This window comes from Elgaria multicarinata, chromosome 8, assembly GCF_023053635.1.
Source record: "Elgaria multicarinata webbii isolate HBS135686 ecotype San Diego chromosome 8, rElgMul1.1.pri, whole genome shotgun sequence".
NCBI classification, from domain to species: domain Eukaryota; kingdom Metazoa; phylum Chordata; class Lepidosauria; order Squamata; family Anguidae; genus Elgaria; species Elgaria multicarinata.
The window spans coordinates 12,761,008-12,780,076 of NC_086178.1; the positions used below are offsets into that span (position 1 = coordinate 12,761,008).

General features: G+C 51.4%; 1 protein-coding gene across 4 annotated transcripts in view; it reads right to left on the bottom strand.

The window, feature by feature from the left end:
* Positions 1 to 281: 281 nt before the first annotated feature.
* Positions 282 to 19,069, bottom strand: part of EPHB3 (EPH receptor B3) — a 105,051-nt gene continuing 86,263 nt past the window's right edge. Inside the window, exons 4-16 of one of the 4 annotated variants that reach the window (XM_063131891.1) lie at positions 16,436 to 16,591; positions 13,770 to 14,105; positions 12,128 to 12,252; positions 10,892 to 11,057; positions 10,663 to 10,768; positions 9,522 to 9,574; positions 8,858 to 8,980; positions 8,491 to 8,738; positions 6,449 to 6,664; positions 4,974 to 5,123; positions 4,673 to 4,866; positions 4,217 to 4,372; positions 282 to 1,645 (exon numbers count right to left, since the gene is read on the bottom strand). In XM_063131891.1, coding sequence (XP_062987961.1) covers positions 1,537 to 1,645; positions 4,217 to 4,372; positions 4,673 to 4,866; positions 4,974 to 5,123; positions 6,449 to 6,664; positions 8,491 to 8,738; positions 8,858 to 8,980; positions 9,522 to 9,574; positions 10,663 to 10,768; positions 10,892 to 11,057; positions 12,128 to 12,252; positions 13,770 to 14,105; positions 16,436 to 16,591 — 2,138 coding nt within the window. In that variant the 3' untranslated portion in view covers positions 282 to 1,536. Of the gene's footprint in view, positions 1,646 to 4,216; positions 4,373 to 4,672; positions 4,867 to 4,973; positions 5,139 to 6,448; positions 6,665 to 8,490; positions 8,739 to 8,857; positions 8,981 to 9,521; positions 9,575 to 10,662; positions 10,769 to 10,891; positions 11,061 to 12,127; positions 12,253 to 13,769; positions 14,106 to 16,435; positions 16,592 to 19,069 lie in introns of all 4 variants that reach the window. The other 3 variants (XM_063131889.1, XM_063131890.1, XM_063131887.1) reach the window with 3 other exon arrangements.

The window sequence follows — 19,069 nt, forward strand, 5'->3', positions numbered from 1 at the left end:
AAAGGGTCCCGCCCTACAGTTTGCCTCAATGCAACCCACCTCCCGCGCCTGAAAACGACGTCCTCCTAAGGTCTCGTTATTTCTAGCCTGGGGCTGGAAGGAAAGAATTACACAACCCTGCTCCCAGAGGCCAGGGGAGGGGAGAGGGGAAAAAAAAACCTGTACAAAGGAAAACAAGGGCAGTGCTTTGACATTTTGTGTGTTGTGGGTACTGTACAGCAGAGGAGAGCGAGAGCAAGAGATGTGAAGAGAGAGGGATCGATTGAAGGAAACTCAAGTAAAATGGTTATTGTCTTTATTCTGCCCATGCCCTCTTGCACGGTTCAGACGGCCCGGTACACGCACTCTTACACATGCAAGCTGCTCGCCCGCCCTGCGAGGGACCCTCCTGCTCCCTCGGCTCAGGGCTGCAGAAGCTTTCGGAGAGAAAGCAAAAATAAAAATAAAATAAAACCAAAAAACCAAAAAAAGAAAGAAAAGAAAAAAAAAAGAGGATGATGAAGAAGAAGAGAAGTGTTCCAGTCTTTTTGGCAGCAATCACAGCGTGTGTCAACCCACGGATCCGCAGAGCTGGGCGTGCGGCTGACAGAGCCTGCGCCTTCCTGCATAAAACATGAGGTGGGGCAGAAGGCAGCTTGTGGCGCTCCGCCGCTCCGCTCCGCCTTCCCTCTCTCGAATCCCGCCGGGCGGGCAGACAGGCTGCCCTGAACGTCCGTCCGTCCGTGTGATCTCTGTGCAAACTTGCGCTGAAGGGCTTCTGGAAACCTCGGGGCCGCGGATGCAAGATGCAGAGCCGGCAGGCCCAGTGCCCCCGCAGAGAAGCTGGCACCAGCTTTGTAGTCCCCCAAATGCTGGGCCCGACCGGAGCGAAGACGATCCCCCCCCTGCAGACGTTTCTCCCGGGGCTGCCCGGGAGAAGCTGGGCTCGGCACATCGTCTCAGGCCACGCGGGGGAAGCTTCCCGCCGGATTCTCCTGGCTAGGGGAAGCTCTAGCAGGTTCCTTCATTCGTGGGCTTGGGATCCCTTTTCCTCTTGGCATGGATAGAGGCGGAGGAGTGTGCTTCCGGCGGGCACCACTTCCGGCGGGCACCGAGTTAGAGGAACCTGAAGAGGCAGAAGGGCTGAAGGCCGCCGGCGCCATTGGAGGGAGATGGAGACAGTGAACGTCAGGAAGAGCGGAGGGAGCAAAGGGCCGGGAGAGGCCTAGTGCTTCCCCCAACTCCATAATCTGTCTTCAATATGAAGACTCTGCGTTGCTGGCACACAATTCCGAGTGCGCAACAGCAAAAGGGGAGAGGCGGGGTTCTTTCTCGGGGGGCCCGACCCCCGAGTGCCGTTAATCTAGCTAGGCTCATCCTAGTCCGTTCCACCATACGTCTGTTGACAAGGCAAGAAGCTCCACGTGAAGATAAGGGGGTGGGGGGAGGAGGGAGAAGGCCCCCCTCCCCAAACTCAGGAAGCTGGGCAGCACCACAAACTAGAATCCTAGGGAGACTCCCCCGTTGGGTCCGTTCCAAACTCAGAGTCCTCAGCGGTCAAACCTGAACCGGCAGTGTCTGGTTCATTTGTAACCTCATGTCCTGTATGCTGCTCAGAATCTTCTTCTGGTGTCCTGCTAGCGTCACCCCTATCCTGAGCAGGTCCCTGGGAAAAGAAGAGGAGGAAAGACGTGAGCAACACGCAGAAGGGAACAACTTGAAGGAAGGGCTGATCTCCAGGGAATATGTGCAGCAGGCTTGCGGAACTCCCTGCCACCGGAGATACCAAGGAGAACTGGAGGTGTGTAGTGGCTTGGCGAAGAGGTGTGAGCTGGGAAGTCCTGGGTTCAAATTTTGCCTCAGCCACGAACTTGAAAACTGCCATACGAACTGCCATACTTATTTAAGTGGCATGAACTGACTTTGTTTCATGAATTGGCTTCTTCAATTAAGCTCCAAGTCTGCTGAAGCTCCACCTCCTCCGGTCCCATCCACCCTAACGTAGGGTGACCATATGGAAAGGAGGACCGGGCTCCTGTATCTTTAACAGTGGCATAGAAAAGGGAATTTCAGCAGGTGTCTTTTGTCGGCATGCAACACTTGGGTGAGATCCCCTCTTCATCACAACAGTTAAAGCTGCAGGAGCCCTGCCCTTTTGACCAGATACAAAAGAGGGCAGGGCTCCTGCAGCTTGAAGAGGGAATTTCTCCAGGTGCTGCATGCATACAAACGACACCTGCTGGAATTCTCTTTTCTATACAACTGTTAAAGAAACAGGAGCCCTGTCCTCCTTTCCATATGGTCACCCTAGTAATGTCTGTAAACTCCTGAAGAGTACAGGGTTCATCTCGAAGGAGCTGGGGCACTCTGTGTGCGCATGGGAGATTCTGTGTATTTCCCACACACTGAAGATATGATTTTCAGTTCTTAGTGCTTGGCTTAATAAAAGGCCAATTTAAAGCCTTTCCCCCCCTTTAGAGTTGACGTCAGTACAAGTGGGCTGTTTCAGTGGAACATATAGCTTAGGAAGGCTTCAGCAAACATCCAAAGAGGTGAATGCACTCAGCCTACAGTAAGAGCTGCCAGGCTTCAGTCTTGCAAGGTTTGTTGTTGTTGCTGCTATTATTATTGCTATTATTAGGGGGGTGCACGGACCCCCCGCTCCGCCCCGCGGGCCGATCTGAAAATTTCAGATCGGCCCGCTCCGCGCCGCTCCGCCCATACTCTGCTCCTCTTTGCTGCGGAGCTCCGGCTCCGAATCGGAGCTCCGCAGTGGAGGGGAGTGGTGCCAGGTAAGGCTGGGAGAGGAGGGCGGGGGGGGGGGGTTACTGGGCCCTGCCCGGTAAGGGACCAAGGGGGAGGGGGGCCTTACCTGCCTCCGTCCGCGGTCTGTCGGCTTCTTCAATTGAGCCCGTGGTTCAGCCAGGAAGTCTGGGCCGCAAGTGCGGCCTAGACTTCCTGGTTGAACCGCGGGCTCAATTGAAGAAGCCGAGGGACCGCGGACGGAGGCACGTAAGGGAGAGGAGGGCGGGGAGGGGGTTTACCGGGCCCTGCCGCCGTCACCGCATGGGCGACAGCGGCAGGGCCCGGTAAACCCCACTTACCTTTCCGGCGGAGCTCCGGATCGAGGCGAAGGATCCGCCTTCACCTCGATCCTCTTCGCCACGCTCCGCCGGCCCCCCAATCCTCTTTGCCTCTGCCTTAAGGGGAGGCGAAGCACCCCGCTCCGCTTCTAATTCGCCGGTCCGATTAGAAGCGGAGCACATCCCTAGCTATTATTATTGCTATTATTATTGCTGTTATTATTATTATTATTCCCCGTTTCAGTCCATTGGTTGGCTTTAAATTAACTGTGGAACTCGCCAACAGTTAAGGCAGGACTAAACTGAGTCGAGATATCTCTGTCCTGGGTCTAAACACCCTTGCTTAAGAACATCAGGAGCTCTTTGCAGGTGAGGCCAAGATCTAGCTAGTCTGGCATTCCTCGCAAACTAGGTGGTCCACCAGAAATTGGCGGGAGGACAACAATTTACCTTCTGCTTATCTATGGCCTGTAGCATGTATAATTCCCCAGAGCATGACTTGGTCGTCACTTGGCCACCGAGATTGTACCCAGGTGAAGACACAAGTGGATTTTGGTCCCGTTATCTTGCTATTGCAAGAAGGCAGAACTTGGACCATGTGGGATTCCAATTTGGCCCTCCGGAGTTCCTTATATGGCCACACCTTCTTCTGCTGGCTCCGCCCCTTTTCTCCCAATGATGGATCGTTTGATGGTTTTCTGGCTTTTCAGCGCCTTTCCCCCACCCCATCCTAAAAGGCTGAAACGCCTCTCCTAAGCCTTCCCTACTGGCATTTTGCCGTTGTCTCCACCCCCAAGAGCTCGTCTGGAATGGAACCCGGCCCTCCGGCTGAAAAAAAGGGCTCAACGCTCCTGTGCTCTTGGCTCAACTAGAAAGACGCAACGTTTTTTGAATACGGGATCTCTCCATTCAAGTGTTACATTTCCTCCGCAGTGAAGGGAGTGGGCAGGGGTGAGAGCATCCAAGTCTGAAGCTCACTCCTGGCCTCACCCCAGGGACAGAGCCCAACCTGAATTCTCAAAGCCCGCCATGGCTGGCGAGCGCTCTCCCAAGCACACCGAAAGGGCCCCTGATTTCGTCGCACTGACTCCGCACGTGCCACTGTGGGCCGCCACCTGCCACCCAAGTCCCTTCGGAGATCCCTCCCTACTTACTCCGCTGTCATCTGGGCCACCAGGTCGAAGGAGGCGAAGCCGGCGTTGACAAAATTCTCCTTGTATCGTCCCATTTTGATAGCGTCAAGCCAGTCGCCCACAGTAGTGAAGGTTGTGTAATCCGGCACGGTGCGGTCGAGAAGCGGCTGAGAAACGCTGCGAAGGACGAGAGAGCCCAGAGGTCAGGCAATGCCCAGGGTGGGTTGGGGCTGCAGGTGGCCGAGCCCCGGGGACAAGCCGGGCAGTCCTGCGGCGCACAAACGGCTAAATCCGTTTCCCTGTCCACCCGTTTTGCTCTTCGCTCAGGCCCCGGTCGCTGCCTGCCTCCAGCCCCCAAGGTTATATCCAGTTTTTTTTTTCCGCCAAAAAACATGAGAGCTACAGACTTGACAATACTAGTCCAGACACAGCAGGTTGCCTGTGCTTGGAGAGGGTGAGGGGGCAAACGACACTGACCCAGACTGCACACTGGCGATGACTTTCAGGCTGGCGGCGTTGCGGATGAGCTTGTCCAGCGTGTTCACGATCTGTGCAAACTTGGGGCGGAGGTTGCGGTCACGCACCCAGCAGTCCAACATGAGCTGGTGCAGTGCCGTCGGGCAGTCCATAGGGGGCGGAAGGCGGTAATCCTGCTCTACGGCATTGATCACCTGCGGGGACAACGGAAAGCAGGCCGCGGTTACTCGGGACTTGGCTGTGGCTGTTCTCCAGCCGGCAGGCTCCCCCACCCCACCCCGGCTTTGGCGGGCGTACTTACGTCCTGGTTGGACATGTCCCAGTAAGGCCTCTCGCCGTAGGACATCACCTCCCACATGACAATCCCGTAGCTCCACACGTCACTGGCCGACGTGAACTTGCGGTAGGCGATGGCTTCCGGAGCGGTCCACCGGATCGGGATCTTGCCGCCCTGGGGGAAGATACACTTGACACAATTAATTAGTGCCAACCTCTCGCCTCCCCTGCAGCTCCTGCTAGCCCTGACCTTCAGCTGCCTCGGCTCCTCGGAAAGGAACTGTGTGGGGGCGTCTCCCTTTGATGTGCGTGTTCCCCTGTGCCCATCCCCGAAAATGGGGGGCTGCCCCACGATGCCTTGGAGATCGAGTAATACAGAGGGGTGGGAACTGCTGTGTTCCCAGAAAAGTTAGAAATGCTGGTGGCTCCCCCCCCCCCCAATCTGCTTCTTAATTCAGTGTTTCCTCAGGGTTCTCCCAATTATTCCCTTTAGCGCTCCAGAAGCGATTTAAAGGTCCATGGGGAAGGAGGGCCTGCAGGTTAAGGCTGCAAACTTGACTATGAGACAAGCACAGGATCAGCAGCTTCACATGACGTTATCTGCTGGACTGTACCACTTTGATGTTTCAGGGGTGGACTAGGATGTTTGAATACTCCCAGACAGCGCAAAGGAGCCTTCAAACCTAGCACATCTAGGAGAAGGCCAGGCTAGAATCTACCTTAGGAGTTAAACAACAACACGAGATACTGAATAGCACTGAACCATCAACTTAGTCCAGGAGCAGATTACATTGCACGGGTTGCTGACTGTGTAGGCCCCTTTAAAGCAACTTAGGCTATCACTGCACCTTGTGGCAGTGAGTTCCGTAAGTTAATGACGTGTTGTGTCAAGAAATGCTTCTTTTAGTCTAGGGATGGGTATGTTCCAGGGATCAGGGGGGTGAAGATCCCACCAGTGGGATTCCTGGTGGGATCCCTCCCCAGATCCCATTGGGGCCTGCCCCCCATCTCTGCCAAACTAGCTGTTGATGAAACTGTTGATGAATTCGCTGCGGCTGCAGCAGAAAAGGTGCTTATTTTACATGGAAGCAAGGTGTGTGAGGTGCACGAACCTTGCCTGTAAACAGAATCCCGCTCCGGGACACTTTGCATGCCTTATTTCCTTGTAAAATCTCTGGTTTTGTTTTGTTTGCAAATTAAGCAGGTTGCAAAAATGGCCCTTGGAGGTCACATGTGCTGCGTATGCCCATCCCTGGTTTAGTCCTTCCCAAATTGGCTGGGAAGCAATATCACTGTATGACTCCCAATTACATCTCCCGTCAATCCAATCCTGACTTCAGGAAAACTTTTCTTAGCCATCAGCTACATACAGCTGTGGGTCTCCTCCGCTCAAGATCTCCGATCTGAAATCAGCCCTGGGATGAGGCTTCTGTTAGCTTTCCCTGCCAGGTCTCTCCCAAGAGGGAAGGGACGGCGTGTGCCAGCGAGAGTTTCACATACCAATGAGCTGGTGTAGGTGGGGTCTGAGGGGTCGTCCTCTAAGAAACGAGACAGCCCGAAGTCCGACACTTTGCACACCAGGTTGCTGTTGACTAGGATGTTGCGGGCTGCCAGGTCCCGGTGAACGTAGTTCATCTCCGAGAGGTACTTCATGCCCGCTGCAATGCCGCGCAGCATCCCCACCAGCTGGATCACCGTGAACTGCCCGTCGTTCAGCTGTCGGGACACCAAGCATGGACAAGTCAAGAGAGTCTTGGCAGAAAGAACCACTCTGCTTTGCCCACAGAAGGGTTTGGAAAGACCAGGCAGTGGGAAGTAATAGCCCTGCGTTTGTCTGGGGTGGGGGTGCAGTTCAGATTGACAGATGTCAGCATCACATGTAAGCATCGTGGGGGCTTCTTGGAGATTCTTCCAGCCTTGGTGGGATGTGTAGCTTTGGGGTCAGGCCTTTGTCTAAAGGTTCAAACACCTGAGCTGCAACACTAGGAAGAGACTGCAGCTGGTCCCTAGCTCTCTGTCCCAATGCAACCATGACCCAATGATGCCTCTTCAACAAACCAATGGGCTTATGTGCTTGTAGGAAAAGCAACTGGAAAAATGTGAAGGCAGCTGCATGATGGCCTGGAGCGTCGGTTAAGCCAAAGTTGGCTACAATGTCCTGCACTGGTGCCTGTGCTAGAAACAAGGACTAAGGTTTACTCCATGTCCTTTGGAAGAACCCTAGATAATGTTGGAGAGGGCCTTCTCAGTGGTGGCCCCCTGATTATGGAATGACTTCCCCATGGAGGCTTGCCTGGTGCTGACACTGTCATCTTTTCAGCATCAGGAAAAGGCCACCCTAAACTCCCAGGCATTTAATAGTATATGATGAGGTATCTGCTGTTTTACAACAGTTCTACAATGAAAAACATGGTTTATTTAAATGGTGCTCAGCTGTTTACATTGTTTTAAGTTTTCTAAGTTAAAAATTTTAGGCTGTTTTTATTATGAGGTCATTTATATTTTTATGAATCGTAGCAAACCACCGAGAGAGTGGAATAGAAATGAAATAAATAAAATAGCAGCAGTAGTAGTAATAAAATCCCAGTTGACTGCATCCTTGACCACTAAGGCACGGATCAGAAGGAAGTTCAGATTGACAGATGTCAGCATCACATATCCTTCTGGTTTTTTTTATCTTTATACCAGACCTGGACTGGACAGCCCATCAAAAGAGGACATCTTCAAACAGAGAACTGTCCTCTGTCAACTCTCTAAAACAGAGGACTGTCCTGTGCAAAGTAGGAGACCTGTCAAGCAGGACACAGTTTCCAGGGCTCTGGCAGGGGTCTGTTTCATCGTGTGCTCCTACCTGATCCTTTTTAAATGGCAATGCCAGGGACTGAATTTGGGCATCTTCTGTAAGCAACGCACAGGCCTTCTGACTTAGCCACGGGCATTTCCCAGTTAAGCAAGCGATGGGAGTGGGGGGTGGGGATGGGCTTATTCTGTGATCACCCTGTGCAATGCAGACATGAGGTGCAGAATTTGGTATACTGAGAATCTCAGCTTCTTTTCTTTTAAAAAGAAAGGCAAGTTTTTAGGCCTTAGGGGCCAGCAAGATAGGATTGAAAATGGAGGGATGAGGCCTGGTCAAAATCTTAAGAAACTATATGAGTGGAGTTCCAGTAGAATCAGGTTACCCACGCCCAGTTAGGACTCTTTGTCTCTCTCCATGGCTAGCAGAGGGGGAATCAATTATGCGAAATAAGCAAACCTATGCAAAGTTCTTTAAACTGTGTTATTTATACAAGAATTCCATTTTTCTCCTTAGCAGAGAACACACACACGCACCCTATATCTTTCTATCTATCGTAGTATACACAGCTCTTCCTGGGATTTTTAATCTGCAAGGGAAATAGCAAGTGAAAAAGACCGTAGCTTGCTCTGAGAAATACGCCACCGTGCAATGCATCGTGGGAGAACCGTACAGAAAAATGTGGCCGTGATCTGTTGAAAGAGACTCGTTAGCTCTGGGAAAGACCCCGCAGTTTCCCTCTTACCCGCAGGAAGGAGTCGAGGGCACAGTTCTCCATGAACTCTGTGACAATCATGACCGGCCGGCTCTTGGTGACCACGCCCTCCAGGTGTATGATGTTGGGATGGTCGAACTGCCCCATGATGCTGGCCTCGCTCAGGAAGTCCCGCCTTTGTCGCTCCGTGTAGCCCACTTTCAGGGTTTTGATGGCCACAAAGATCTCCCGCCTGCCTGGCAGCTTGAGACGGCCCCGGCACACTTCTCCAAATTCACCTGGGGGTGGGGGCAGAGAAGAATAGCGATATAGTCAGCCACCTGGACGTCTTGCTAGAGCTTGCCTCCCCCTTTCCTCTTCCTGTGGACATGAGCTTGGCCGCACTCAGGTGATTTACCTGCTCCAATCACCTCCTCGATTTTCACACAGGAAATGTCAATTTCCTTGGCGAACTCCCGGACAGCTTCGTTGGGGTCCTCGTAAGTGAAAGGGTCAATATAAACCTTCATCCCTGGAGTGACTACAAGGGCAGAGAGGGAGAAAGGTGCCACCTGTTAGCAGTACAATGGGGCATATTTAAGGGTCATGCAAGTTGGATTCTCCTATGTTATTCCTGATTATTCCTGAGATTAGAAATCTGGCAGAAAATTATGCAATTTTTTTAAAAAACAACTTGAATAGGCAGATGATTCATATACTTTACAACTCTTTAATTAACTGACATTCCTAAAGAAAACCCCGCACTGTTCTGGATACCTTGGAGAGCTTTCCCTTACTACAATGAGGACTAGAAACCGGCCTCTTTTTTCCCATCTAAAACTGAACGAATTGGGAGAAAGTTGGGCACACCAGCAGCCTTCTAGACCAGCCGTATCATGAGCGATGCTCTCTTTGTTGCTACAGAGCATAGGCATGCATGCATGCAAGCGAAACCTAGAAATCAAAGTCCCCGCACTGCTGCAGTAAATGCAGGTGCAAGCAAGCATCTGCAGAGCCTCCCAGGAAACCTCCGCATGCATTTGCAACCCTGCTGTGTGGGTCACATCCAGGTCGATACTCACTGTACTGCTGCAGCTTCTCTGTATATTCTGAGTCTGTGCTGTTTTGTTGCTTCCTGCCCGAAGAGAAAGGAAGGATCAAATACATTACAGTGTTACTTCCCTTCTAGTCATCTTGTTGTGAAGAGCTGAGCAATGGATCTCTCTCTCTCTCTCTCTCTCTCACACACACACACACACACACACACACACACACACACACACACAGCTATAATCTCCTCTTCCATTCCCCCAAAGCTAAACATCTATTTTAATGTCAAAATTTAAATGACAACGTCGAGATTTCCACATCCATGCTTGGGAATTCCCCCTCCTCCCCGCCCTCCTCCCCGCACCTCTTCGATAAAGTCCTCAAGCCAGAACTGCCAGCCATGCACAGAGAACAGCTGGAGAACGCTCAATTCGCCCTGGGAATACTAGGGAGACGGAGAACTCAGACCCAGCTCTTGAGGGAACAAGGGTCCGTAGCTTCTTCCGTCCCCTTCCAGGGTCGGTCCAAGACATTTTGTTGCCTCAGGTGATGGACAAGATGGCGCCCCTCCCATTCCATGTCCAAAAGCCGACTGGACTGGCAGATGAATCTGCCTTCAACACAAACAATGGGACAACGTTCTCCACTGAATTTGAAGGCAGCAGCAGGTAGGGTGACCCTATGGAAAGGAGGACAGGGCTCCTGTATCTTTAACAGTTGCATAGAAAAGGCAATTTCAGCAGGTGCTATTTGTAGGCATGCAGCACCTGGTGAAATCCCCTCGTCATCACAAGAGTTAAAGTTGCAGGAGTCCTGCCTAGTGTGACCACATACAAAAGAGGGCAGGGCTCTTGCAGCTTTAACTGCTGTGATGCAGAGGGGATTTCACCAGGTGCTGCATGCATACAAATGACACCTGCTGAAATTCCCTTTTCTATGCAACTGTTAAAGATACAGGAGCCCTGTCCTCTTTTCCACAGGGTCACCTTAACGGCAGGGAGTGCAAAGTCGGCAACAAGGCACACTGTTCTCTCTCTGAGTACCTTGCTGCTGCCTCCCAGCATCTGCCACCTGAAGCGACTGCCTCACTCTGCCTAACGGGAGAGCCGGCCCTGCTCCCCTCCATGGAGCTGAGGCTCCTTCCTGCCTCCCAAGCCCTTCAAGAGCCAGTACCTGAAGCAGACGATGGCAATCACCACCACAGCTATCACGAAGACGAGGCCTGCGGTAGCCGAGCCCACGATCAGAGGCAGCTCCTGGAAGCTCTTGCTACTGGAGCCTGTGAGGTGAAGGGGAAGAGTCAGGAAGAGCATCGGGAAGGAGGCAGCAGATGACACAGAGGGAGGGTCGGAAGGCGGGACCCCGGAGGAATAACAGGAGCATGCGTGCGAGAGATTCGTACCATCCTCCACCGGCGTCCGAAACTCCATTGGGAAGCTGTACTGGCCATAGCCGGCCACTGTGCGTGCCCGGACCTGCACCGTGTAGGCGGAGTTGGGCTTCAAGCCTTCCAAGCGCACCATGTTCTTCTGGCTGGTGACGGTGTTGGCGATGCCGTCGCTCTGCCCCTGCTGCGGGAAAGTAGGGAAGGTGCGTTTCAGGGTCAAATCCAGCCCTGCTCTACTGTCGGCCCATGAGCAGGCCCCTTAATGGAGGCAAAGGGCTTTCACAGAATCATAGAATAGCAGAGTTGGAAGGGGCCTACAAGGCCATCGAGTCCAACCCCCTGCTCAATGCACAATTCCACGACGTTGGAAGAGGAACTTGTCCTTTCACCACCAAAATTTAGGGATGATGGAGGAATCCGGTTGTGGGGTGGACCTCAGCTCGGTCCCCCCCACTCCGTTCCGAATTCTGCCAGCTGCCCTGACTCGGTCTGCAATGAGCTGGGCCAAATGGTGGATTTTCCATTTCCCCCCACTCCCAAAAACAGACATTTGCACAAAACCCGGCAAGCCCCCCCAAAAGGGCCGGATTTTCTAGCAAAGGACACTCCTATAAAAACAAGCATCTTCAGTTGTTGAAAGCATTCGTATAAATTATCCTTACAACCCCTGTAATGCAGAGGTGGGGAACCTCACCCGGGGTCCCACTTTGGCCCTTCAGGGTTCCCCGGGTGGCGACGCCTCCTTCTCCTAGCCCAACCCCCCCTCCCACAAACCAGCGACTGATTGGCAGATTCCTGGCTTTTGTGCCGTTTCCTCCCCGCCCGTCCTAAAAGGCCGAAATGTCTCCCCCCTAACGCTTTGTTAATGGCAGGCTGTGCTTTAAGCTACAGTATGCTGGCATGCTTTGCATTTTTGGCCCCGCCCCTTTTGCTTCTGGCCCCGCCCACCACTGGAATGAGTCCCACGAAAGCTTCTCTGAAATTGAGTCCGGCCCTTGGGCTGAAAGAGGTTCCCCACCCCTGACGGTCTCATCATCGTCCCCACATTGCAGACTTTTGCGGGGAGGGGAGAAATAGGAAGACCTCGGTTGGGTTCTTTCTGGTCCCTAGCTCAATGTCTTTCGCTACACTAGGTCTGCACAGCACTGGTTCTTGGCACTTCTCAGCAGGAAACGAAGCATGCTCAGCACTTGTTAAATGGATGTGTAGCTGCCTGCCTGAGCACAGCCTTAACCAACAGATAAGCTTTACCTTCTCAAAGTACTTGATCTCATAGTCCAGGATGATCCCATTGGGCTGCTTGGGTGGCTCCCAAGAAAGAGTCATGCTGCTTCCTGTGCTGCCGTGCAGGTGCATTGTGGGAACTGCCGAGGGAGCTGCAGAACAGGACGGGGAGGGGGGGAGGGTCAGCCTCTCTCCATTTCAGCAGAAATAACAGCCATGAACTTAACACTAGTTCTTTCCCCTCAAGAAACTAAAGAGGTAGCCACCACCTTTGGCCCCAGGCACTAACGATGTATTGAGTCTGTCCTAAGACATCTAAGACTCAAATAGCCCCAGGCAATAAACTGGCCGCACGCCAATGCATCCGCATGGCCACTTCCAAGGGCTCAGATCCATGGAAGAGCCAACCTGTGTGCGATTCAACGTAACGAAAGGGGCGTGTGAAACAGGCCCTCCATGCCCATACGTTGACAAAGGTAAGAGAATGCAGCCACCCAGCTGGAAGATGCAACCCATTATCCCGGAAGAAAACCCTTATAGCCTCTTCTGATGCCTACATCCCAATACCAACCCCTGTTCCTGGGGACCAGTTTGGGATCTGTAGGCCAACACTTCTGCAGGGCACCAAGTTGGGGCAGGCTGCCCAACAAAAAAGGGGGATTGCAGAAGTTATGACCCCTGTTTTCTCCTGTATCCTTCCCATTTTCAGCCAGCTTTAGACTAGATCAGGGGTCCCCAACACATGTTACCTGTGGGCACCTCCAGCGGTGCCCACAAAACTCTCTCCTCCTTGCCACCTTCAAAAAACAAACATGGAAAGAGCAGCCTTCTCTCTCTCTCTCTCTCTCTCTCTCACTCTCTTTCTGGCCTTGCTCTTTCTCTCCCCTCTCCGCTTCTGCTGTGCTATTTTCCCCTTCCTTCCATCCTCTGGCCTCGCTATTGCTCCCCAACCTCTTTAGCTCACTGTTTCTCCCCTCCTAGACTCTACCTTTGCTTTCTCTATCCCTTTCCTTCTTGCTTCCCTCGTCCTTCCCAGCCTCTAGCCTTGCTCTTTCTCTCCCCTCTCCCCCTCTGCCGTGCTGTTTTCCCCCTCGTCCCTCCCAGCTTATAGCCTCACCATTTCTCTCCCTAGCCCCCCTTTAGCTCACTTTTGACTACCCAGGCCCCCCATGACAGCCGTTCTGTGACTACCCACAACCTCCATCAGAGCCATTTTGTGGTGGGGCCCACAGCAGTTCCTCAACATCTGAAATGTGCCCAGGGGTCCAAAAACGAATTGCCTTGCATGCAATAAAACAATCTTAGGGACCCCTGAAATAGATTGTTTTATTGCATGCAAGGGAATTCATCCAAACTCGTAAACAATCAATCTTGGGTTAAGGCTGCCAAGGCCAAGAGTTCAGAAATAAGGAACAGAGCCTACTGCAACAGTCTCTCACATCTGAATGCTTTAAACCAGAACTGCCAAGACATTTGCAATCTGAAAGACCAGATTCCTCCCCCCATCCTGGATTCCAGGGCAGCGACAAAGTTTCGAGTTCAAGGCTGTATTTGGCATGGCGGAACCACCACCTCGCTGCTTCTTGCTCAACGGAGGTTGTCCGGAGGTGTCCAAGCACCCGTTCCTGGGGACCGACCTGACCTGCGTCTCTTCTCGCGTAACACTCACCTGCCTGGTTGGTGGTGATGTTGACCGAAGCAAACTGGGGGTTATGGGGGCTCTTGCTAGAAACGCCGTTCACGGCCTGGATCTCAAAGGTGTACTGAGTGTGGGCCATGAGGTTGCTGATGTAGATGTGCCTCTCGGTCAGGCCCAGCTGGCGGGGGACAAACTCCACGTTGTCGTCGCAGCGCATGCACAGCCGGCGCTCCACGCTGCACTTCTTGCAGATGACGTTGTAGAGCAAGTCGTCCCGGCCGCCCGAGTCCCGCGGTTCACCCCATTCCAGCACCAGCGACGTCTCGTTCACGTTAGAAATCACACTGCGGGGGGCCGTGGGGACACCTGCAAAGGCATCAAAAGGGCTCAAGCTGAGCTTTACCCTCATTGTCCAAGAGTGGGATTTCTCCGACGCCTCCCTCCTCCCACCATAATATTTATTTATTTAGTTATCTATTTACTGCCACCTTTTCTCCTCTTTAAGGAGCCTCATGTGGCACAGAGTGGTAAGTGGCAGTTACTGTAGCCGAAACTCTCCCCACGGCCTGAGTTCGATCCTGCTCAGATCCTGCTCAGGTGCTCAGGTTGACTCAGCCTTCCATCCTTCCGAGGTCGGTAAAATGAGTCCCCAGCTAGCTGGGGGAAAGGTAACTGCGACTGGGGAAGGCAAGGGCAAACCATCCCGCTACAAAGTCTGCCAAGAAAACGTCAGCGAAAGCAGGCGTCCCTCTAGGAGTCAGCAATGACTCAAGTGCTTGCATGAGAGGTTCCTTTCCTTTCCTTTTTTCCTCTTTAAGGGACCCAAGGCAGCATACATAATCCTTCTCCTCTCCATTTTATCCTCACAATAACCTTGTGAGGTAGGCTGGGCTGAGAGTCTGTCACTGGCCCAAAGTCACCCAGTGGGTTTCCATGGCCGAGTGGGGACTAGAACCCAGAACTCCCGACTGCCAGTCCAACACTTTAGCCACTACACCACACTGAAGAGCTTTGAGAGAGCTTAAGGCATTGCGTGCACATTTTATAGGGGTGAGTGAAAACAGCCTCCAAAATTCTCCCTGCTAGTTGTGGGCTGCGAAATTGTGTGTGTTTGTGTACACGCTATTATTTATTTTATTTATTTAAAATATTGCTAGGCTGCCTTTCAGGGCTGGAGCAATCCCCATTTGGTCTAACATTCTTTGGGTGAAGGCAGAATCCTCCAAATGTCTGGTGGGACTGTGTGTGCGTCTGGGAAGAAAGCAAAGGATCTTCTAAGAAATTTTGGCTCAGTGAATACTGAATGAAAAGAAGCAACAGGCTAAGACAGGCTGACTGGAAAGTGTAGGGAACAGCCTGATTGCTGCTTTCAACCATATTAAACCAGTCCACAATTACAGCTCCAAATTCTACATCTTACTTACGGACAAGGAAACCGAGAAGGAGAGTTTGCTGAATATTTTTCAGGGAAGGACTGAAAGTCTCCCAACAGTTCTAGAGGCACTCAAAATAGAAAATATACAAGTGTCTGTTTTCTGATAAATTTCAGCCCTGCCCTAGACTACATTTATCTCAGTAATTCTTATAACCACCTTGTAAGGGAGAAGACAGAAGTAATGTCCTTTGAGCAGCATTTAGAGTGGTTTGGAAGCACCCTCCCCACTTTTCTGTGCAAATGTACTTTTCGGGAGGTTAGGGAGGGCTGGTTTAGTTTGAAGGAGGGAAAAACTGTCTGCAGAGGACACCAACTGGCTAGCATTTATGTCATCACTAACTTCCCCCACCCCCACATTCCTGAAGCAGCTTTGCAAGTATTTTGGAAATGTTTGTGGGTTTCTTTAATAAAGTGATGCATGAGCATATAAATGAATCCATGTGCTGCTTTAAAAACATAACGGGGGCGTGGGTGGGAGGCAGGGCAGGGAGCCCGCTTGAAGTACAGGGGGGCAGACAGATTGACGGCTGAGCCATGCACAGTTGGACTTGCAAGGCTTTGTGAGTGGAAGGCAACTTTCAATGCTGGAATCACACCGTCGTGTCTCTTCTTGAAACGCTACATCTGTCTTCCCCCTAAGGTGGATTAGTGTTACGATAATTAAGGTGACCATATGGAAAAGAGGACAGGGCTCCCATGTCTTTAACAGTTATATGGAAAAGGGAATTTCAGCAGGTGTCCTTTGTATGCGCGCAGCACCTGGTGAAACTCCCTTTACATCACAACAGTTCAAGCTGCATTAGCCCTGCCCTCTTTTGTATCTGGTCAAGAGGGCAGGGCTCCTGCAGCTTTAATTGTTGTGATGAAGAGAGGATTTCACCAGACGCTGCATGCATACAAATTACAACTGTGAAAGATACAGGAGCCCTGTCCTCCTTTCCATATGGTCACTCTACTCTTAAGTGAAAAGGGAGCTTCTTAGACCTCGCCTTCAGAGATCCTTAGTCCTGACTTCCCAGATAGCTCCAGAGGGCAAGTCAGTCAGGCTTTAGCGCTGGGCCCAGAGAAGCTGCAAGGAGCCCTGTGTGCACATGGTTAGTTGGACATTTTTCATCTTTCTTGGATTTGCTGGGGTTTCAGTTTGATTTCTTGTATATTATATTTAGTGTAAAAGATACCCTAACCTAGACTCCCGAAACAGAGTGGAATAATAAGTCAACACTAAGAATAAAAGAAGAGCATCCTCTAATGACAGACTTACTGGTGCAGGAGCTGTCGGGGGGATCGGTGTCCGCCCGGAAATAGTTGTTCCGGCATGTGCAGAGGGTGGCTGCCCCAGAGCTGGTCCGGCTGTTGGTTGGGCAGGGGGAGCACACACCTTCCCCTTGTTTTGATTTGAAGTGGCCGGGACCACAGGCTGGAAGAGAAAACACAGAGAAAGAGAGCTAAGTTACCAGCACACAAGAGATCTTAAAGAGATGATTCACATGCGCACCAATCAATCAATGAATCAATCAACTTTCCATTCTGACTTTCAGTTGCAACCTCTCCATCTCCCTCCCAAAGGCATTTAAAAATTAAATCATAAAACAAGCAAAACCATCACGACCACAGCATTAAGTGATCGCTAGCATATTATCAACGAGCTGCTCACAGATCAAGTACTTGGAACCCAAGGGAACTATTCAATGAAATCAGTTCTAATGCCGAGCTGAAAGTTCGCTGGCTTAACTTTCCCAGGTTGAAAGAGGGGTGTGTGTTTGTGTGTGTTGGTGGTGTGACAGAAGACTTCACAAAGGCCCATCCCTGCCTGCTTAGCTGTTTGGCTATCACATGTTTCACCGTTCTTTGTGTCGGCAGAAATAGCATGCCTCTGCTGCCTCTGCTGCCGTTCCGTACGTGCGTGCGTCCACAAGATGCCCTAAAGTGAGAGTAGGAAACGTTGCCATCATTCTGATTTGCCTTCAGTCATCATCATGTAGCCCAGCTCTCATTGGCTACATGGTGTCGTCATAAAGCCAAATCAGAGTGAGGGCAATGCTCTTTCCCTACACTCTGGCATCTTGCGGGTAAAAAGAAAACGCAGCTAGCAGTAGAGGGGAGCACTGGAGAGTCGACTTGTTGCAAAGCTTCCCCGACAGCCTGCAAACAGTGCCAATGGGGAGAGGCCATTTCAGCTCAGCCCTTGAGCCAAGGGAATGAAATGGCAGGACGGATGGCATCTCTTCAGATTACAGGAAAAGCCACTTTTGAATTCTTCCTTCACTTTTAAACACCCTGCAAACAGAAAGGCAGCACTGAAGGGAAACAGATGAGTTAGAGCTTCTCTCTTATGTGCTATAGATTTCTTTTTTTAAAAGCACTGATATGTGATGTGTGTGTGTATGTTTAATGTGAGAGGACATTCAAAAGGGACAACTGTCCACCCCACAGCAGTCTCTTCTGCCTCCCCAGCCCTCCACCACCTTGTTCTGCTGCTCATGTGTCATGTCTTTTAGATTGTAAGCCTGTGGGCAGGGACTGTCAAGAAATACTTTTGTAAGCCGCTGTGAGAGCCTTTTTTGGCTGAATGGCGGCATAAAAATCCTTAAATAAATAAATAAATAAATAAATGTGGGCCTTGGGCCCAGGTGCGAGTCGTCGTGTGATGAGTAATTTTCATTCATGCATTTGGTTCGATTCTTAGCCCACCCGATTCCAGAGGCTCTGAGTGGTTTGCAAGAAAATGCAGTGCTAGCCCACACTTCATGCCCTTACCTGTCCTTTACAACTCTGCTCTCATGCCTTTCAGGGTGAGACGCCTTTCCCAGCATGTCCCAGACACAGCAAAGCCATTTGTCTATTCTCTGCTTTCTGCCCCTTCAACATTCCAGTCCCAAAACACTAGATTTCCCCCCCACCCCGCTCCAACCAGCACCCTAGGTTTTAGGCTGCCCTGCTTCGGGAGGAGCAAGCGAGCGTGGTTCAAGCTCACAAAGGCTCTCCAAACATCAGCTCATTGCTCGTCTCTCCTCGAATTGCGCTCGCAATTCCCACCGCTGTTTGTTTTGAGGGAACAGGGAAACTGCACGAAACGAACAGCGACTGAATGCGGAAGTTGCAAAAGCAATTCCCAAATTTGAACAAATTTCCCACATAGACTAAAATGTGGCTGATTTTAAAGTGTGTGCCTTTTGAAAGAGTTGCACATCTTAAGGAAGTTATGCGATTTCCAAGTACATATGTTGCAGGCGCGAAGGCAATTGCGAACATGCTCCTATTGGTGTTCGGGGTTGCGAACAGGGCATTTCCGAGTGATTTGTGAACTGAAACGAAATTTTCAGACATCCCTCCTCCTGCCTGGCATTCCTCTCACTCATATTTCTCACCTAACTCCTTTACCCTCTTGGTGATCCCCCACGATACACATGCATGTGTAAAAATGAGGTATTGGCTTGGATATGCGCAACTGGGTCATCTCTGGGATGGATTCGTAGAGTGGATGTGCCCTGAGCTAGTCTCTCTCTCTTCCCCCCCACCCCGACTCCGGTCTGCCATCCATTAAAGGGCATAAGGTGCAGCCTATACTACCCCACAGGCTTGTCGTGAAGGCACAACGGAAAAAATTGCAAAACTCTTTGCAAATCAGAATCCATAAGAGGCTAACTCAACCCAATGTTTTTCCTCTGCCATACTGATTTAAAGAGCTCGTCTGCCCCCCTGCACTCCCTCTGCTAGCTGCCATACCCCCGAAATTTATGTCTTGGTCAGCTTCTACTTAGTGGGAGCTTTACAAAGGAATCTGCAGCATTACAACATTTTGAGGACTTTAAATCTTCCCCAGTGTCATGTGGGAACAATTTCCGGAGCCTCAGAGGCGCTGGTATAAGGCTCCTGCCTGCTTGGGTTTTTTGGG